The 17,638-nt window shown below is 46.9% G+C and overlaps 1 protein-coding gene across 1 annotated transcript in view; it reads right to left on the bottom strand.

The window, feature by feature from the left end:
- Positions 1-17,638, bottom strand: part of CACNA2D4 (calcium voltage-gated channel auxiliary subunit alpha2delta 4) — a 123,163-nt gene that overhangs the window by 9,918 nt on the left and 95,607 nt on the right. Inside the window, exons 28-35 of the mRNA XM_053942558.1 lie at positions 14,346-14,407; positions 13,220-13,234; positions 10,786-10,830; positions 9,842-9,904; positions 4,277-4,347; positions 3,372-3,447; positions 1,539-1,591; positions 517-572 (exon numbers count right to left, since the gene is read on the bottom strand). Of these exons, the coding sequence (XP_053798533.1) occupies positions 517-572; positions 1,539-1,591; positions 3,372-3,447; positions 4,277-4,347; positions 9,842-9,904; positions 10,786-10,830; positions 13,220-13,234; positions 14,346-14,407 (441 nt within the window). The remainder of the gene's footprint in view (positions 1-516; positions 573-1,538; positions 1,592-3,371; positions 3,448-4,276; positions 4,348-9,841; positions 9,905-10,785; positions 10,831-13,219; positions 13,235-14,345; positions 14,408-17,638) is intronic.

The raw sequence follows: 17,638 nt of genomic DNA, 5'->3' as shown, positions 1-17,638 counted from the left end.
GCCATCATCTTCTCTCTTCCAGAGCAGGTCCAGTGGTAAGTGAAGACCCTCTGTGTGTTATGGAACTCTAAGGTTTCTGTCAAACTTCCAGGGACCTCTATTAGGCTCTGGAGAGTTTGCTGTTCCACGCCTGCTCTGGCCTGTCCTGTAGCAGACTGGAAGGGAGGCTTTCCAACAATTGTTCTTTGCAGCTGATGGCCTCTCTCATCCCACTGCACACAGGGTAGGGGTCCTCAGAAAGAAGTGTCCCCTCTTACCCTGAGGAGAGCAAGCAGAGTGCTCCCAGCAGCACACACCTCACCCTGACCACCCTGGTGCTGTGGCAGCCTGGAATGGGGGTGGAAATGGGGGGAGATGGTGGAATCTGGAAGCTGGATTCCAGTGTCTGTGGAGGAAGGGGTGTGGGGCAGAGGGCAGGCTCCTCGCACAAGGCCAGGCTTCCCTGTACAGTTTCTTCTGTCACCAGTGGCTGCAACACTCACGTGCTATGGGGTGGCTGGACTCTTGTGTACTCACCATCTGCCAAGTTGTCTGAGTGCCAGAAGCTACTCATATTAAACTCCAAAAGGAAGCTGTCAAAAGAGCAAGAACAGAGGATGCTTTTTCAGCAGCCTGGAAGGATGCAGGTGTCAGGGAGATGGCCCTGTCGCCCAGTGAGTATCAGTTCTAGCATGTTTACTACAAATTTCTGGCAGTGCAAGTCTGATTTTTTAGATTTTAAATTTTTTTTTCCCTCTCCACATGCTAGAATGTAGCTCTGTATCGTGGGATCTGTACTGTGGAAGATCTGAATGGGCTTTTTCTTAAAGTATATCCTGAGCAACGGGCTCGCCAGAGAAGGAAGGAACAAGTATGGCAGCCCCTGAGGCTGGGAGAGGATTCAGCCACTACAGAACCCACCTGAGGAGCAGGCATGATGGCCATCAGAAGCCCACACCCTGGCTGCTTGGAGGTAACTACATGGAAATGTTCTGTACCAACAGGCTAAAACCTTCAGAGCTGGACCTTTACCACATCTGCCCTTTTGCACACCCAGCAAGCTGAGCAGTGGCACTTCCATCCTAATTTGAGCTTGAACTCTAATTAACCCCAGATGTCTGAGGTGAACCCAAACCCAGAGGAGAGCCTCCCCTCTCTCCCCCCTTGCCTGGCACTCAGACCTGAGCTGCTTGGCTTGCTGCCTTCAGCCTTCTCCCCCCGTGAAAGGAAGAAGTGCATTCGCTCCTCACGGGCAAACGAGACAGGCAAGAGAACTCGGCACCAAGGATCTGCACAGAGCCCCAGGAGACCCAAGTCCTATTTCTGACTCAGGCACTTTGTACTGAGTGACTTCAGGTAAATCCCAGACCCACTGTAGGCCTCTGCCTCTCAAAATGGCAATAGTAATAGCTTTCTGTCTCCCAGGAGCACAGTGCAGAGCTGAATGTCAGGAGAAGGCTGACAGCAATGCCCTACGTGGGGGCTTCCGCTTGCAGCTTTCCCAGCTCTTGCCCCTCCTGGTCTGAGCCTCCCAAACACCCCCATCTTTTGGTACTCACATGAGGAAATCACTTATCAGCCACTTCACTGCAGCTACAAAGGCATAAATTGGCTGGAGAACAAAAGAAGAAATGAGAAATACCGTAAGGACCTGGTCAGAGAATTTATAATTGTTATGCAGGACCCCACATTTTAGATTTAAGTCTCTCCACTGATCAGAGCTCCTGAAGACAGGCTGGAAATACAAGGTCTGGGCATCACTGGAAAATGTTCAAAATACATCAAAAGCCAGCAGAGCTGCCCTGCTACTAATAATACCTCCTTACCCCCTCCCCATGACGGTCAGGGAGTTTATCAGGAATATATGAAGGACTTTGAAGATGTAATTGCTTGATGATTTCTCTCCAGTGTGGATGACCTTCAGAGCTCAGAGCAGGAGAGAAACACAGCTAAATGGGACACCACCAGTTTAGGATGCTTTTGTGTTCTGAGAGCAAGTGGTGTTTCTGGGACAAGTGACAGCACTGCCCAGGATTTAGTATTATCTGCCATTGATTGATTATGCTTAACTGCGCTTTCATCCAGCTTTTCCTCAAGATGGCACGACTTCTATCATCTTCTTGCTTTTCAGCTACAAATTGGAAATCCAGCATTATCCCAGGGACAATTCATCTGCAGAGGATACTGCTGCTTCTTTTCCTCATGGTAACCACGTCTAATTTTCATCTCCCCCTCTCATAATCATGCCCATGTCCTCAAACCCAAAACAGATGCGGTAGTCACAGGATGCAGGATAATGTTCCATTACTGATGACTCCTCTTCAGCCAAAATAAGTCAGCAAATAGTAAAATAGTAAAATTGACTGATTTTTTATGTCTGTATATGAAAAACTGACTTTTCTTGATTTCTTAATTTTCAAGGGTTTTGCTAAGAGGGGAAGATGAGAGATGGAGGCTGAATGCTCATCTTTTCATGTTCTTCCCAATTCACCTCATTTTTGCCAGCTCATTGTTTGTGACATCTCTTTCAGTAATCAGAATTGGAGGATATAATCAAGCAAATATTTTCACTACAATCACCATATGTTATCAAGCAAGCTTAAGTATAGCCATTGCAAACCAGACATTGTTAAAAGTGTTATTGTTAAGAATGTTGTTAAAAGGCAGTATTTTGTTGAAAATTCCTTTACTGGAAAAAAAAAAATCACAATGTCACGCTGTAAGGGTACTTCCTGTACTCCTTCCAGTATCAAAGGATCATAACAGTAATGAACACATCCCTGTTTAGGGTTGTGTCAAGCAGTTTGAAGTGGCCTAAGTGTTGAGTAGTTACTTTGTTCTGCTTGTTTGAGGCAAGGTTAGGAAGGTGGAGTGGGATTAGACTATGAGTTTTTATCAGCCTAAAGAGAGGTTGCATTTGGGTACTGGTAAAACCCTTCACTCTGTTAGTTTGTTCTCTGGGCTTACCAGCATTCTCACTCTCCTGCTCCAAGCTCACTCATCCTTCCCCAATGACTGCCAGTTTTCCCCAGATGCTCTGTTCCCTGACACTGCAACTCTCCTTCTTGAGCTGAGTAAAACCATGCTCTGTAAAAACATTCCTGTTCATTTCAGCTGCTAGCTGATTGCTTGGCTTAAAGGAGAACCTGCCACAGTCTAGCTCCTGTTCTTTCCCTGGTCCTTCCAATTTTCAGTGAGATCCTATATGGCGACAGAGAGCCACACTGGAAACCAACATCAGTGGCCACCGCTGCTTCAGGAATCTGCCTGAGGTGAGTTTGGACAGTCCCATCCTGAAAGCAAACATCTCCTGAAGTCTTCTGGGGAATGCTGGAGATGTCCTGCAGGAGGAAGCCCAGCCCAGGGAGGGCTGCATGGTGACAGATACGTACGCTGAGCAGGGGTCGGGCGCCGCTGTGGTGGTGGTAGGGCACCTTGCACATTGCCTGGTAATCATACATGGTCACTCTGCAAGCAAAACACAACAAGCAAGCTGTCGAAAGCAAGCAATGCAACCACCCACAGGACAGACACGTCAGCTTTTTCTCAAAAATGTCAGGTATGGACTGTTTCCTGGATTCACTAAAGCAGTGACCTGCTTACACGTGTCTTTGCTGTTTGGCCAATGCTGGATCTTGCAGAGCAAGAAATACAGGCTCTGGATTAATGTAACTGGGTCAGTACAGGAGGAAATATGTCCCTAATTTCAGACAGTGAGTAAAGCAAGCTATGAAGCAGAGGAGTTATAATTGTAACTACCTCAGATCCCCCTAGTTCCTGTTTTCAAGCCACTGAAACGCTGAACTCTCTTCTGACATTGGCTGAGGGAGTGGAGTGGAGAATTTTTTTAAGAGAGACAGAAATGTGGTCAGTCAGCTGCAATGCTGCATCTGTGGGGCTCTCAAACAACCACTCCCCAGAAAGGCTTTCTGAGTGGCAGAAGGAACTGAAGCACTTCTGTACCCAAGATGCCAAGAAAAGTTTCCCACAGCATCTTGTCCTGGAAAAGACAGAGAAGCAGATGCAGGCCACACAGAGATTGGAAGTTTCTGTCTCTCTCTGTGTTTTGCAGCAGGTGGAAGAACAAGAGGTGAGGAGAAACAGTGTGCTGATGATAGCTGAGCCAGTCAGCAGATGGGGCAGGTAGCTAAAGGAGCTCTTGTGTCTGGATAAGAGAGTCACATGTATCACCAGCATATGAATTTTCCGTGCTCAAGTGCTTCTTAGAAGGACCAACATGCTCTGACCCACACATCAGCGAAGAACAAGAAGTACAGTGTGGAGATCCTCCACTTACCGCCTGAACATGCCCATGTTTAGCAGCTGGGTCATCACTGAGCCATCCACTGCACCAAAAAATTTTCCAGTCTGCAAGCACAACAAGGGAAAAACAGAAAAAACTGTACATCTTCCAAATGTTCGATGGCTCCAGCTGATCTAGTTTGTCTGGAGGCCTGCTGTACACAATGTAAGGAGGCAACACTGAGCTTTGTCCTTTGGCTGGCTGGAAAGCTTGAGGGAGGACTTCCCCCATCACCAGCTGGGCATCCTGCACCATTCCTACCACGCTTGGAAATTATTTAGCCCACATAAGTCCCTGTGGCTTGTGTCAGAAAAAGGCAGACTCTCAAGCTGCAGAGACCCAGGCATGCTGAATCACTGGGAGCCTGGACTCTCTCGTGGGTTATTTGGAATCCATGTTCTTTGGATCTGAATGTCTGAGTCTTCCATTTGAGCCTCTCTGCTACCCACAGCCACTGTGGTTTTGGAAACCTCTGCTCTCCTGCTGCCCTAGGTGAACTGGCCCACCATGCACAAGTGTTACGTACAGATTTATTTAGGTAGCAAATGCAATTTTACAACTCACTGCTGTGTGAGTTCTGAGCAGGCAGTGACCCAAACAACACAACACAAACCCATCCATCCCTGTAGATTACATACTGTGCACTGGCACAGCTAGAACTAAGTTACATTTGGGGGGACAACAACCCCCCAGTCCTGCTTGCATGTCTGAACTAAGGGTTGAACTTGTGGCCCTCTGGTTCCATGTATGCCTTGGAGTCAATAATCTCAAATAAGGACCCAATCTCAAATCTGCTAACTGCTTCTTTAAAGATTTCCTCAAACAAACAATTCTGGTTACTAAACCATGACAAATATATTGCAAAAATGCTTCAAACCTGTCAAGTCCACCGCTTTGTTCACAGGCAAGTAAATGAAATGTTTGTAAATAATAAAAGTGCGGATATGAGCTGTCCTCTGTCTGTTTTCCTGGCTCATGGGTCCTGACAGAGTAAATAGCTCCCATGTGTTATGGAAGCATTCACACAGTCTGGGATGTTTTGCTTTTCCACTGATAGGCTAGCAGTCATTTAGCATGTATTAGCAGATGACAGATGACTTCATTTATTTGAGTGGGACATTTCCACAAAAAAAGCCCAAACTCTTAGGCAGATTTACCTAAGATCACATGGTAATCATCTAACAGTAGTGTTACATGGTTATGAGCCTCTTCCCAAAAGGCTTTACAAGTCATTTCACTGTATAAATTGATACATAACATCAACTCCCCTTCGAGCATTTAGGCTGTAATCGTCTCAGACAGTCAAATGTGCCTGAGCAAGCACTAACTTTTTTCACCTCCCTCGCTCTTTCAATCTGATTAGGGTGGTGAAGAGGCCAGCTGCTTCCATTTAATACCAGTCTGCAGACCCAGCAGGGAGATTTAACACAGTGCAAACTGCAGGCAGTGGGGCAAGGAGAGGGGGCCACTGCAAGGCTGTAAATGAGGCCCATCCTGTCAAGAGATGCTGATGTCTGGCCCAATTTCTCCATGTAGGACATAATTTGTATAGGTATAAGAATGAAGAACACCTGCTTTGACTTCAGAAGCACTCAAAAGTGCTGCTCCCTTCCCTTCCCTTTTCAAGGGTAAAAACTAGATACATTCAATTAAAGTTCAGATTTTTCTGTCTTTAAAACAAAACAAACAAAAAGCCATCAAAAAGCAACCTCAGAAATCCTCAACCAACAACCTCTTTCGTGAAGTTCTTACTGCTCATAAACAGATATTGATACAACTTTTTTTAAGAAGCACATACTTTAATTTCAAAAAAACTCAGTGCAAGTGAGAGTATGGCCTAGGGAGTGTGTTCAGAAAACAAACTGGCCTCCAACAGCAAACCAGACATTCAAAGCTTGCTGCTGTTTTAGGTACCCTCTGCAGGTAGTAACAGAGAAAAGCATCACTAGGCAGAAAGCAAAGTTGTCCTGTAGTGGAGCAACATTTTGTAAAGCAGCTCTCATTACATCCTGCTTCCTCCAGTGACTGCTGCTCTCCTAGGCATCCCTCTGCTGTGTTTCTCCTAACTCCCATCTCTGGGCAAGTTTCCACAGGCCCTTGGCATTTCAGAGGTTGACAGCACGAAGCATTGCTCGGACATCCCACATGACACACGCTGTGTCACTTCCCCCTGCAGCTGAGTGCACAGGCACATGTGCAGGCTGTGCACAGGATGCAGAGCACACATATGACTCAAAAGCTACATCACTGCTCACATGCATCCATGTTTTGCTGGCTCATTGAGCAATTTACACTATTTGTACACTCAGAAGCTGCAGACAAAAAAGATCTGCCAAATTGCCCAGGCTTTGGGCAGGCAGGCAGCCTCCTTGTTGCATGGCTCAAACAGAGCCAGCCCTTCCTTCTCCACAAGCTCTGAGCTCTGGTGGAATCTTGGCCTTTTGTCTGCCTCTGCACCCTGCTCCTGAAGTCCCACCTGGGCAGAGCTTGCAGACATCCTCTGCAAAATGCCTCAGGCAGAAGGCAGCAATCCTAGAAAAAGGGGTTTAGTGAGAGAGGGAACATCTGGATGGAGCAGGCGGAGGGAGCTCAAGACCTGGGATCCACAGCTGTGCCTATGACTGACAGTGAGAAGCAGCTAAAAACTCAGGGGTGGCTGTGGGGCCACGGCTGCAAACGTGACAGAAAACGCAGAGCAGCCCTCCCTGCAGCACAGCCTGACCCTTCCACTTATTTTCCCTTCCTCCAAGTCCTCACTCCCTTCTCCTGGCTCTGTGTTTTAACTCTTCGCTCCCTCTGGGATGAGACTGGATGGGGAGATTAGCTCGAATTAAGAGATTACCCGTTCTTCCCCAAGTAATCCTGCAGGGAGCTTCCAACTTGTCACTCATTAAAATACTGAGTCCCTTTTCCATGGTGGTTTCCAACTGCCAGTAAGCTTCCTGCTGCCTTCATACAGAGGTTATTAGAGCCAATCCCTCACCCTGATCCCCCATCCCAAGGGCAGAGGAGAGCAGAGCCTGAGCCATGCTGTCCTCACCCCATTTGCAGGAAGCTTCTCTGATTTCCAGTGTGGTCACCCAGGGAAGGAGATGCAGGCACTAGGCAGCTCTGGCAGGCAGAAAAGCCAAAATACCCACAAAAACCAGGTACAGGATGTTTTGGGTATTTTTTTAAATAGATGCCTTGAGGAAAGACTACAGGATGGGACAGGGAAGGCCACACAGCAGCAAGTGATCCCACGCAGCAACATCCAGGTGGCAAAGCTAGGAAACCCAGGGAATTGATTTAGTGCTGTCTTGAATTCCCTGTAGGGTTTAACAGTGTGGATACTCATGGTACCACCAGGAAATAAAAACAGTAACTGGAACAGGATAAAAAATCAGAAAAAAAAAGAGCAGTGGTGAACTCTCTGAGGTCAGGGAAGGTAAAAGCTGGAGGAGGACAGCTCTGGTGCTTGCCAAAATGCCTGATCTTGCAGGCATGTGGATAATGTTTATAATTTACCCAAATCCACTATAATGCCATGTTTCTGCTAGTCAGATCTTTCAGAGATGAGCTTTGGAAAAACCCATTTTCCATAAGATGCAGGAAAAAGCACTGAGGCAGAACCCAGGAGGGCACTGCTGAGGACACACAGGTGACATGGCAGCTAAAGGGTGTAGCTGTCTCCACTGTCATAGGAGTCAGTGAAATGCCTTTGAAAATGCCATGGGCATCAGAGGAGAAAACAGCAATTCCTAAGACCACCAGCCCATCCCAAAAATTCAGTAGGGCCTGGCCACCCACAGTGGGGAGCCAATGCAACTTTTACAGCATTTCTCTCCCTCAGTCTTCAAGTTCTATTTGCTTTTTTGTTTTTTGGCACACCATGTCATTAAGGGACACTTCTACCAGACTATTCAGTGTGCTGGGTAGGGAACTTTTCACTTTCCTACAGAAAAGAGGTTGGTTATCCCTTGCAATAAGTTTCCCTTGGTATCTGTCTTTATCCCCCCTGGTGCCTCTGTGTTGCTGATTGGTTTTGCTCTGTGCCTCTCAATAGTCTCATCTCAGCCTCTCTGAACTCACTGTGCAGTGCCTGCAGAATGCACAGTCTCACCTTTTTCTTTTGCCAGCCCATTCTGAATATGTTAACCAACCCAAGTCCAGGTGGGAAACCATGGGACTCATATAGCTGATGTTTTCCATCTGAATAGTCATCTTCTTTCTCATCTGTCCTGGCTAATTTGAGATCAATGTCACTACTTCGTGCTTCACTGTTTCACCAGGTTCTTGTAAGGAACTCTGTTCAAGGCTGAAGAAAACTGAAATCCAGTAGGTTATCTAGTCTCTCTTATCTCCTGATTTTGTCACACTTTCAAAGACCTATAGCTGATAAGTTTTCTTCCTTCTGGAAGCTGTGCTGCTTGTGCCAATTACATCCACCAGGAGGTCTGTTACCTTAATTTCCATTTCAACCTGTTTGTCACATCTTGAAGAAAGTAATTTCTGGGATTGGATCTACTGCCTTTTGGAAATACCCAAACTGCATTTGTTAACTCCAGTACAATGGCAATTTTAATGAAACTCCACTATTTTGTCAGTAACAAACCCCCTTAATTTCCCACTTCTTCTCTAAGCCCACTCTTACTATTGCCTTCTTGCTTTGTAGTTTATGAGATTGTTCCCACATATCACTTTCTGATGTCCAGAACTGTGGGGTTTAATTATTCTGAAAGAAGAAGCTCTGTGGTGAATTTATCAGAGAATGGAAAAGTGTAGCTCAACCATGAAGTGACTGATAGTGTTGACTTTACCTAGCTGCACAGGATGTCACATCAAACTTGCACCCCTTCAGCTCCCTAGAAATGGCTGTGGAACCACACACCTTATTTTTATTTCTATTCTGAGCTTTTCCCCTTGCTCCTTTCACCTCTGCAAGTCCAGTAAATTCTCCAATTCTTTAGGTGTGATCCTGTTTCCAATTTACTTAAATTATTTTGTCTTCATTTTCATTGCTGTTACCATCCCCTCAGTCTCCTTTTCTGAAGAACACCTGCTTTGACTTCAGAAGCACTCAAAACTGCTGCTCCCTTCCCTTCCCTTCCCTTCCCTTCCCTTCCCTTCCCTTCCCTTCCCTTCCCTTCCCTTCCCTTCCCTTCCCTTCCCTTCCCTTCCCTTCCCTTCCCTTCCCTTCCCTTCCCTTCCCTTCCCTTCCCTTCCCTTCCCTTCCCTTCCCTTCCCTTCCCTTCCCTTCCCTTCCCTTCCCTTCCCTTCCCTTCCCGACTGTCTCAGATCATCTTTCAATAGCATCTGTGCCAAGGGAACAGAGTCTAATTTCCTTTCTTCTGATCAAAAGATATTTTGACTAGTTCCTTCCTTATCACTGCAAACTCCTTCCTCACCTAGGATGTGCTGTCACTCTGCTGGGAGCCTTCCCCCTCACTGCGCAGTTGAATTTAATTACACCACAGCCACCCTTATTACACAATTCAACTTCATTTGTTTTAACCAGCTCTGGTGGGTTATTCAGGAACAAGCAAACCCCACTCTCCTCCTTCTCTTATGCTCTCTTACCTCTTCAGGTATTTTGGAAACAAGTATAAAGCCGTTGTTGTCAATGAGGAAGCAGTTCAGAATCTGCAGAGATGGAAGAGAAGCAATATTAAAGATGGCTCTTCCCCTGTTTGTGTTCAGGATGGAGCAGTGTGGGTTTGTGATGATGCCAGCAGCCTTGGCATTTCCACACCAAGCCCCACAGCTCAGCTACCATGAGTTTTACACAATTCTTTTCCCTCTCTGCCTCTATTTTAGGGTATTGAGTCCATGAGCTGTGACAGAGATCATCTCTAGCTGGGGCTCTGTGCAGGCCTAGCAGGCTTTGAGCCACACTTAAGGCAAGGCATCCTTCAGGATATTTGTAGTGCTCTTCTCTTTAGTAATATGGTATCTAATACTTTCCATCTTCAGATTTCAGAGTTTTATAATCACTCACAAAATAACCCTCTCCCCACCACTGAGTATCGGTGCTGATCTACTTTTATTTTGCGAAGCAGGAAATGGAGGCACAGATTTTAGATGAAAACTCTTTCCTGCAGGGAAAACTAGCAAACAGAGAAAATCCTACATGAACATACAACAAAAAAAATCTCTTTTCGGGGCAGAGGAGCTCCTGTCTCACATATTCCTGATACCAAGGCTGAAGCAGTGGCATAAACACAAAGAAAGGTGTCCAGCATGCATGTCATGCTGACAACCACTTTTTTTTTTTAAGATCTGGGATACTTGGGAGACAGATTTAAAGGAGATGGACTTTCACTGGCTGGAATCCCAATGTCTCTGCCCTGGCCCAGCTAGGGGGAAGCCCTAAACTGCAGATTTGTCTCATTACTATGAGGTCCTGCCCCCAGCTGTGCAATCTCTTGTGAAGAGACAACAGGCACTGCCTTTTTTTGGGGGAGACAGAGCAGGTGGTCAATCATACCCACCACAGGTACAGAGAAGAAACTGAGGCAACTTACATCATCCTGACAGCTGAGCGGACAGGCACCATCCAAGCCACGGCACTGCAAAGGGAAAGGGGAGAATTAACCATGGTGTGAAGGAAACTTCCCAGGCTGACCATGCAGGAGCTGCTCTGGCAGTCACTCCCCCACGACCAGAGGCTTTCATTGCTGGGACTGAGGCAGCAGCAGCTACAGTGACCCCACAGGTCTCTGACTCACCACACACCCCACACTCACACGGCCAGACAAGTTTTCCTTACTTGTTCAGCTCCAGGTTTCCCTGTCTCAGACATCCAGAACCTTAAAGCAATTTATTAATGGTGCAGCAACACAGAAAGAGCTCGAACCCGTGCCTCTGAGGAGGGGCCCCAACCAAAGGAGACTGAGCTTTTATACCCTCACAGCCCATGCGTGTGATCGTCTGGGGTCATCCTGCTGGGTCTCCAGGTGGCCGGACACCTGGCTGTCCCACATGTCCCCGTGGTGCCCTTTGTTGTGCAAAGGGTCAGTGCCAGGTCACAGCCTCTTGCTTGGGGATCCCAGAGCTCAACCTGCAGCTGCACCCAGAGCCACCTGCACTGAGTGTATCCCTCAGCTCATTGCATGAACTCATCTTACTGTCTCCCCCTTGGGACTGCCGGCTAAAGGTTTGCAGAACAGTATCCCAGACAGCTCTGCAATTCAGCTGGCATTTCCACCAGGACAAGCTCAGCAGCACGCACAGGTACCACCCCCAGGTCAGCCACTCCAGCTCCCTGCCTCTATGAGCAACATCCCCTCTCCTGAGGGCTCAGATCCTGCACCTGCCTCCCTGACATGTGCCCAGCAGGACCTGTGCACTCCAAGCAGAGGAGGCACTTGTAAAGAAAGGGCGAAAGCAAAGGTTATTGTGCACCAGGGAGAAACCAGCATGCATTTCAGCATCTGTTAGTATCTGGACTACGAATATAGCATGGTCTTTTAGATCAGGGCTCTTCTCAGGCAGGGATTTTTTTGTTGTTGTTGCTGTTGGTTTCTTTATTCTCCAGATAGCTAATGATAAAATAGGATGTGAATGGTGCACATGTAGCCCAAGGCACCATCCACTTCTTTCATTTAGAATTTCTGCATAGTGGACTTGACATGTGTTTCACAACACTGAACTGGGTGGGGACATGAGGGGTTAAGTGGTGAGTAACAAAGCCCTTCAGGTGCTTATTGATTTCATAATTGTTCAGAGTTTGCCATGGCTGCATGTGTCTGTCTCTTTGTGTTATTTTTTAATTCTATTTTCTCCAGTAGCAGAGGGAAGAAAGCTGACACAGTGTTGCCTTTTCTGTGCATGGAGTCCCCTTCCTGCCAGAGGTTTTCTGGGGTCAGGGAAGGACACTGGCATGGCACATAGCCTGTCTGCTCTCAGCCAGCTACCCACTATTTTCTCAAAACCCTTAGACATAAAATTCAATCCCCTTTCTGGGTGATTCTCAGTAACAAGAGGTAAACTGGCCATTCCAGACCACAACACGACTGTAACTTTCAGTTAGGATTTGTTTCTCCCCTTGAGTTCTGCAGAACCAAACCAGTTTTCTGTCCCTCTGTTCAACTTCAGAGGAGGTTTGGAGATGCCTGACTTTGTTTCAAGTCCCACATCTTTACAATATCACATGTTCACACTCCGAATACAGCTGGCTTTTTGAGACTCTAGGGATGATGGTTTAAAAAAAATTCCTTTATCCCCAGTTGCAAGCACCATCTCACCCCTGCCTCACCACAAAGCAAGACGTGGTTGTTTTATTTCCCTGGATGTATTCCTAGAGGTCACCTGGCAGTTTGTTTCCTTTGGTCAGCAGAGAAACATGGTCACAACAAACCACAGTTATGGCCCTGGGGGATAACAAATACAGAGCCCAGGGTTCAGATATCAGAACAGAAACCCAGGTGAACCACAGTGGTTTTCCACAAGAAGGGCTCGTGCCTCGCACATCTTCCTCAGCAGTGTGAGGGCTGAGTCTCACTGCCACTGCACTTTCAGACCTAGAGAAGTTCCAGCAGTGCCTGGTGCTGGGCTGGCCATACAGCAGCAGCACCACAGCCAGGACCCTGGTTTGAGAGCACTGGCAGCTTGCAGGGAGCCCGTGAGATGGGGCAGAACTGAGCCTGTGCTCCCTGGTTTTTCTCAGATGACATCTGCTGCTTCATGGGCACAGCTCCCTCCTCGGAGACCAGCCTACCTCACAGCATCCTCCTGCTGTTGGTCAGGTTCTGTGACCCAGAGCACTTTGAGCTTTGCCAAAGACTCTTAATTACTGTGAAGACAAACACAGCCTGTGACAGGTTTGGACCCTCTCCAGAGGCTACAGACAAGGGACAGTGACTATGATATGCTGGCACACAAATGACACAATTAGGAAGCCAAGCTGCAGCGAGGCACGCCAGGATCCCTCCCTGTCCCCAGCTTTTGTCTACTTACATCAGTGTCATTGGGCTGGGAGGCACGGTGTGGACATCCAGAGCAGCACAGCATCAGTGAGGCAGGAAAGAGAGAGAAAACAAAATCTGTTAGTCATTCCTCTGTCCAGCGGTGCTGACATCCTGGGAAACCACATGGAGCCTTTTTTCACCCCAGCACCTACCCCAGGACCACAGCTCGCAGCCACTTGGCACACAGGCCTCCTTCACCTGCTTTCATAAGGCCTCCCAGCTTCACTTAACACCCATGAGGGCTTGTTTGTGTGAGAACTGCCTGGGTATGGCCCTGAGCAGGGCTTTTAAAATGAAGCTCTCTGTTGCTGTTTCAGGATGTGCTCATGTGCTTTGCAGAAATCTTTTTAGCTCAGGTTAGGTTTATGTGATCCCCACCTGCGAGGATGCTCCTGCCATCACAGAGCAGCTTCCTGCCCTCCTACCTTCTCTGTCATCCCCATCTGATGACAGTTCCCTCTCCTGACAGCAGAGAGCCACTTCTGCTGTGTGCTGCTACAGTCCTGTCATGCTCACCCCCCCAGCAGACCTCCCTGAAAGCAAAGCCTGGGAAGAATTCCCTGGGTGATAAGGGAAAGGTGTTTCATTTTTCTTGCTCCCCAGACCAGGGGAGTTGTTTTAATTATTCCACTTCCTTCAGTCCAGAAGAGTATCTAATATTAGGACAACACCAAAAGCTTATCCCTGGAGCAAATAATTTTTATTTTGGCAAGCTGGTAGCGTTTTGTTATCATTAGGAAGATGACAAGAGAAGGCAGTAGATGTTTTTTCTGCGAGCTCAAAATTGCAGATTTCCATGAGTTTTCTCAAAGGCTAAATGAGCACAAACATATTTCTACAATTAAATGTGTCACATGCAGCACAGCTAATGCCAGGCCAGGATGCTGACACTGTCACCACGGCATCTGCAGAACAGACTCATGGCTCACACGGCATTAGTGCTGTCAAAGGATTACAGAAATGTGTGACTTCAAACTAATCTACTTCATAAATCTCTTAATATGAATTCCACAAAAGCCCTCATTCAAATGTCATTGTATGTGATGTAACATAGCATCGACCTTGCTGACGAAGAGCATTAAATTGCATCTCTGCAAGATTGCTGATGCTCTCACCTGTTGCATGGCCATCCAAAACTTGCGTTGGAGCAAATCCAGCTTTATTTGCACACCCACCGCTGCAGGAAACAAAAAAGATGGAAAGATCAAAAGAGGAGCATTAAAGACAAATACAAATTGGGAAAAGAGGAGTAAATATTTGCCCAAGGTGATGGGATGGAAATCACAATTACAACCTGCCTCGAAGTGTGAATGATAAGCGCTGAGTCAGACTGCCAAGTGAGAGTCAGAGGTTTAACAAGGGAGAGGAAAAGGGGGCACTGACTGTACCAAGGTACTGAGATTTCCCTCACACTAAACTCTATGAAGCTACAAACAGATCAACAACAACACCACAATAAAAAAAAAAAAAAAAAAGAAATCCCCCAAAAGCCCCCCAGGGTGGCATGAGCTTTTGCCTTTGTCTTTTTCAGATTTGCCTGGCCAGAATGGATGTTTGTGATCACCCCAGCCTCAACTCTTATACCACACAGCATCAATCAGAAATAAAGTAGGCCAGTGAGGAAGGGATTAATATGAAAACCCACCTGTCTCAAGGGGAACCACAGAGATTTAGATTTTTCCTAAGCCACTACAAAAGCACAGAATAATGAATGCCACTTGACAGGAAGTGTCGATTATGAATTGTAGTTTGTTACCTGCTCCCAGCCTAGTGCACAGTGGGCTAAGCAGAACTCTGTGTGTATGTGTGCTTCTTAATGAAGTGTGTCCTAATTTCCTGGCTTAATTTCCCTTCTATTCCTAGCATCATGCTCCTGAATTAAGGCACAGTTACAGAGGAGAAGGAAGGGTGCAGGGTCTCCCTGACAGGCCAGCCTGGCTGTCCCGGGGTAGGCTGCTACAAGCACACACAGTAACCAGTGCAGTCGTGCACAGCCTGCCGTGCTGACGGGGAACAACTGGGCTGTGTGTCAACTAGTTGAATCCAAGAGCTCTGGAGGAATTACAGCCTCAAGCAGGACCTTGAAATAGAATATCAAGTGCAAGTGAGGGAGAAAAAGAAATACAGGGAGGGAGATCTGGGGCCTTTTTTCCCAACCACCAGTATCAAGAGGATGAAGTGTTGCTGTTTCTACAGAGTTCCTCTGAATTAAAAGGAGCTTCAAAGGGGGGAACAGATCCTTTAAATCTGAATCATGCCGTGTGGGTGCTTTTAAGCTAACAGTATGATCTGATGCTCTAATTCAGATGGGTATGAATTAAAACTGGAGTATGCAATTGTTATTTTCTTGCCTCATGTACAGAGACCCTAGCACCTGGCATCAGCTTTGTGTTTTATACCAGTGTCCTTGTCACATTCCTACTGCTGGTAGGAATTACATCTTACACATCCCATATATCAGAGGCACATTTCTCATCTAGCTCTCCCTGCTGTAAACTGCATCTGACTGCCTGTCTGTGGGGGAAAGGAATGATTCTGTAGAGCTGCATTCCCCTAAGCCTCACAGAGCACAAACCAGACAAGACAAAGAATGCAAACAAAGGAGGAAGGACAGGGCTGAGCCTGGCCTGGACGAAGATTCCTCAGCTTCAGCGAGGCTGTGGCAGCCATGGTTTGGCTTGGTGCCCCTGCTGACAAACCAACACAGTATGACAGCAGGCAAGCGGTGCTGTTGCTGCTGAGTCCCATGAGGCCCACGCACCCGATTTGGTACGTAGCTTTAAATAAATTCATCCTTTCAAACCTTCTCAAGAAAGAGTCGTTCCCCTTATCACAGGAGATCACATCAGTGGGACTGAGTATTACCCAGGACATATAGTTTTCATGAGACTTGAAGAGGAGTCGATACCTACATAACTAACCTTGTAAAGCAGACTTACTCAGTGGCTCATGTTTTTGCCACTGGGAACACATGGCCTCAAATTGTTCTTCAGAGAGTTCTTAGTCCCTGGTTGTAAATCATTGCTTTTGCCCAGGAGGCATAAGTAGCACATACCTAGCCTAGACAGAGCTGCCTGCAACATGATGAAGAAAACCTGGGGGGTCACACTGGTGGCCAGTGGCAGGGTCAGAAAGTGGCAGCTACTGGCAAGAACTGTGAGAAACTTTCACACATTTGGGTGACCTGAGTAAGACACGGGAGCTGAGGAGAAGCAGGCCACAATGAATCCCCCCAGTGCTAGTAATCTAGCACTGCTAGTAATCTAGCAAATAGTCATCTGTGTGTCTTCACACTGTTGGTGAGGTCAAGGAGAAAGGAGGAAAGCAGTGATTCAGTCTGAGATAAGGACGATGCTATAGCTCAAGTGAGAGGGAAAAAAACTGGAATAAATTCCTCTGTGCTTGTTCCAAAGAACAACTGATTGTTAATGAGCCTTTTTGCTCTGGTGGCAAAGGGTATACTGCATTAGTGGAAAGATCTGAGGTCCATGAAATGATGAGTGGCCATTGCGGATTCCCCAGAGAGACCATGGCTAACAGTTTTATTCCTACTCATATGCAAGCAACTTGTGCCACTGCAGCAGCCCAGCAATGCAATAAAGCAGGAGGAGAAGCGGTGCTGAGCACCTGGCACAGGCAGGCATCACTGTGTAGACGTGGCACCCAAAGCTGTGCACCACTTGCCACTCCCCACGCTGCCTACAAAGCCATGGCTGCAGTGGGCCTTCCCTGGAGCTGTGCACTGCTGCTCATGGTGGAGAGAAGAGCCTTCCCCTCCACCTGTTCATCCCTCTGCTGAGCATGCTTGCTTCATTAGCTCATCCTCTGCTTGCCCCTCTTTCTGTCTGCAGTCTCTGGCTTCTCTCTTTGATTATCCATATGTTGTTCACATAAGGAGCTCTCCCCAAGATTTAATTCTTGGACCTGCTGCACAATAAAAAGGCATAATAAAGTCTCAAGATTGCATCCTGCAGAGTGCCTGTCGAGGTTTACCTTGCCATTCACAACCTGTTTTCATGGTAGCTGGTCCAATGGTTACATAAAACCTGTGATTCAACTGGAAGGTACCAGAACAGCAGAACAGCCATGCCCAAACTATCCATTTGCATTTTCTAGTTCCTATTTCTGAAATATTCTTATTTTCCCTCTTGAGTTAGTAACTTAAAATTTTACTTAGAGTCCTCTAAAAATTTCACTTCAAAAGATAACTTCCAGACACATTAAAATGAACAAAAAGCCCAAATCTGCCTGTTTATGATACTGGACCTGACAGAAGGGGCAGTTTAAGTAGATGAACAAAACAGTAATTCTTGCAAATACTGAGGTCCTCATCAAGGTGGAGGAAGGCAAGATAGGGGGCTGATTTTGGGGAGGAAGGCTACAGTGGCCCATGGGAGAGCACAGAGGA

This window comes from Vidua chalybeata, chromosome 5 (genome assembly GCF_026979565.1).
Source record: "Vidua chalybeata isolate OUT-0048 chromosome 5, bVidCha1 merged haplotype, whole genome shotgun sequence".
NCBI classification, from domain to species: domain Eukaryota; kingdom Metazoa; phylum Chordata; class Aves; order Passeriformes; family Viduidae; genus Vidua; species Vidua chalybeata.
Note: the sequence above shows the minus strand (reverse complement) of the source record. Positions and strands in the feature narration are given on the sequence as shown.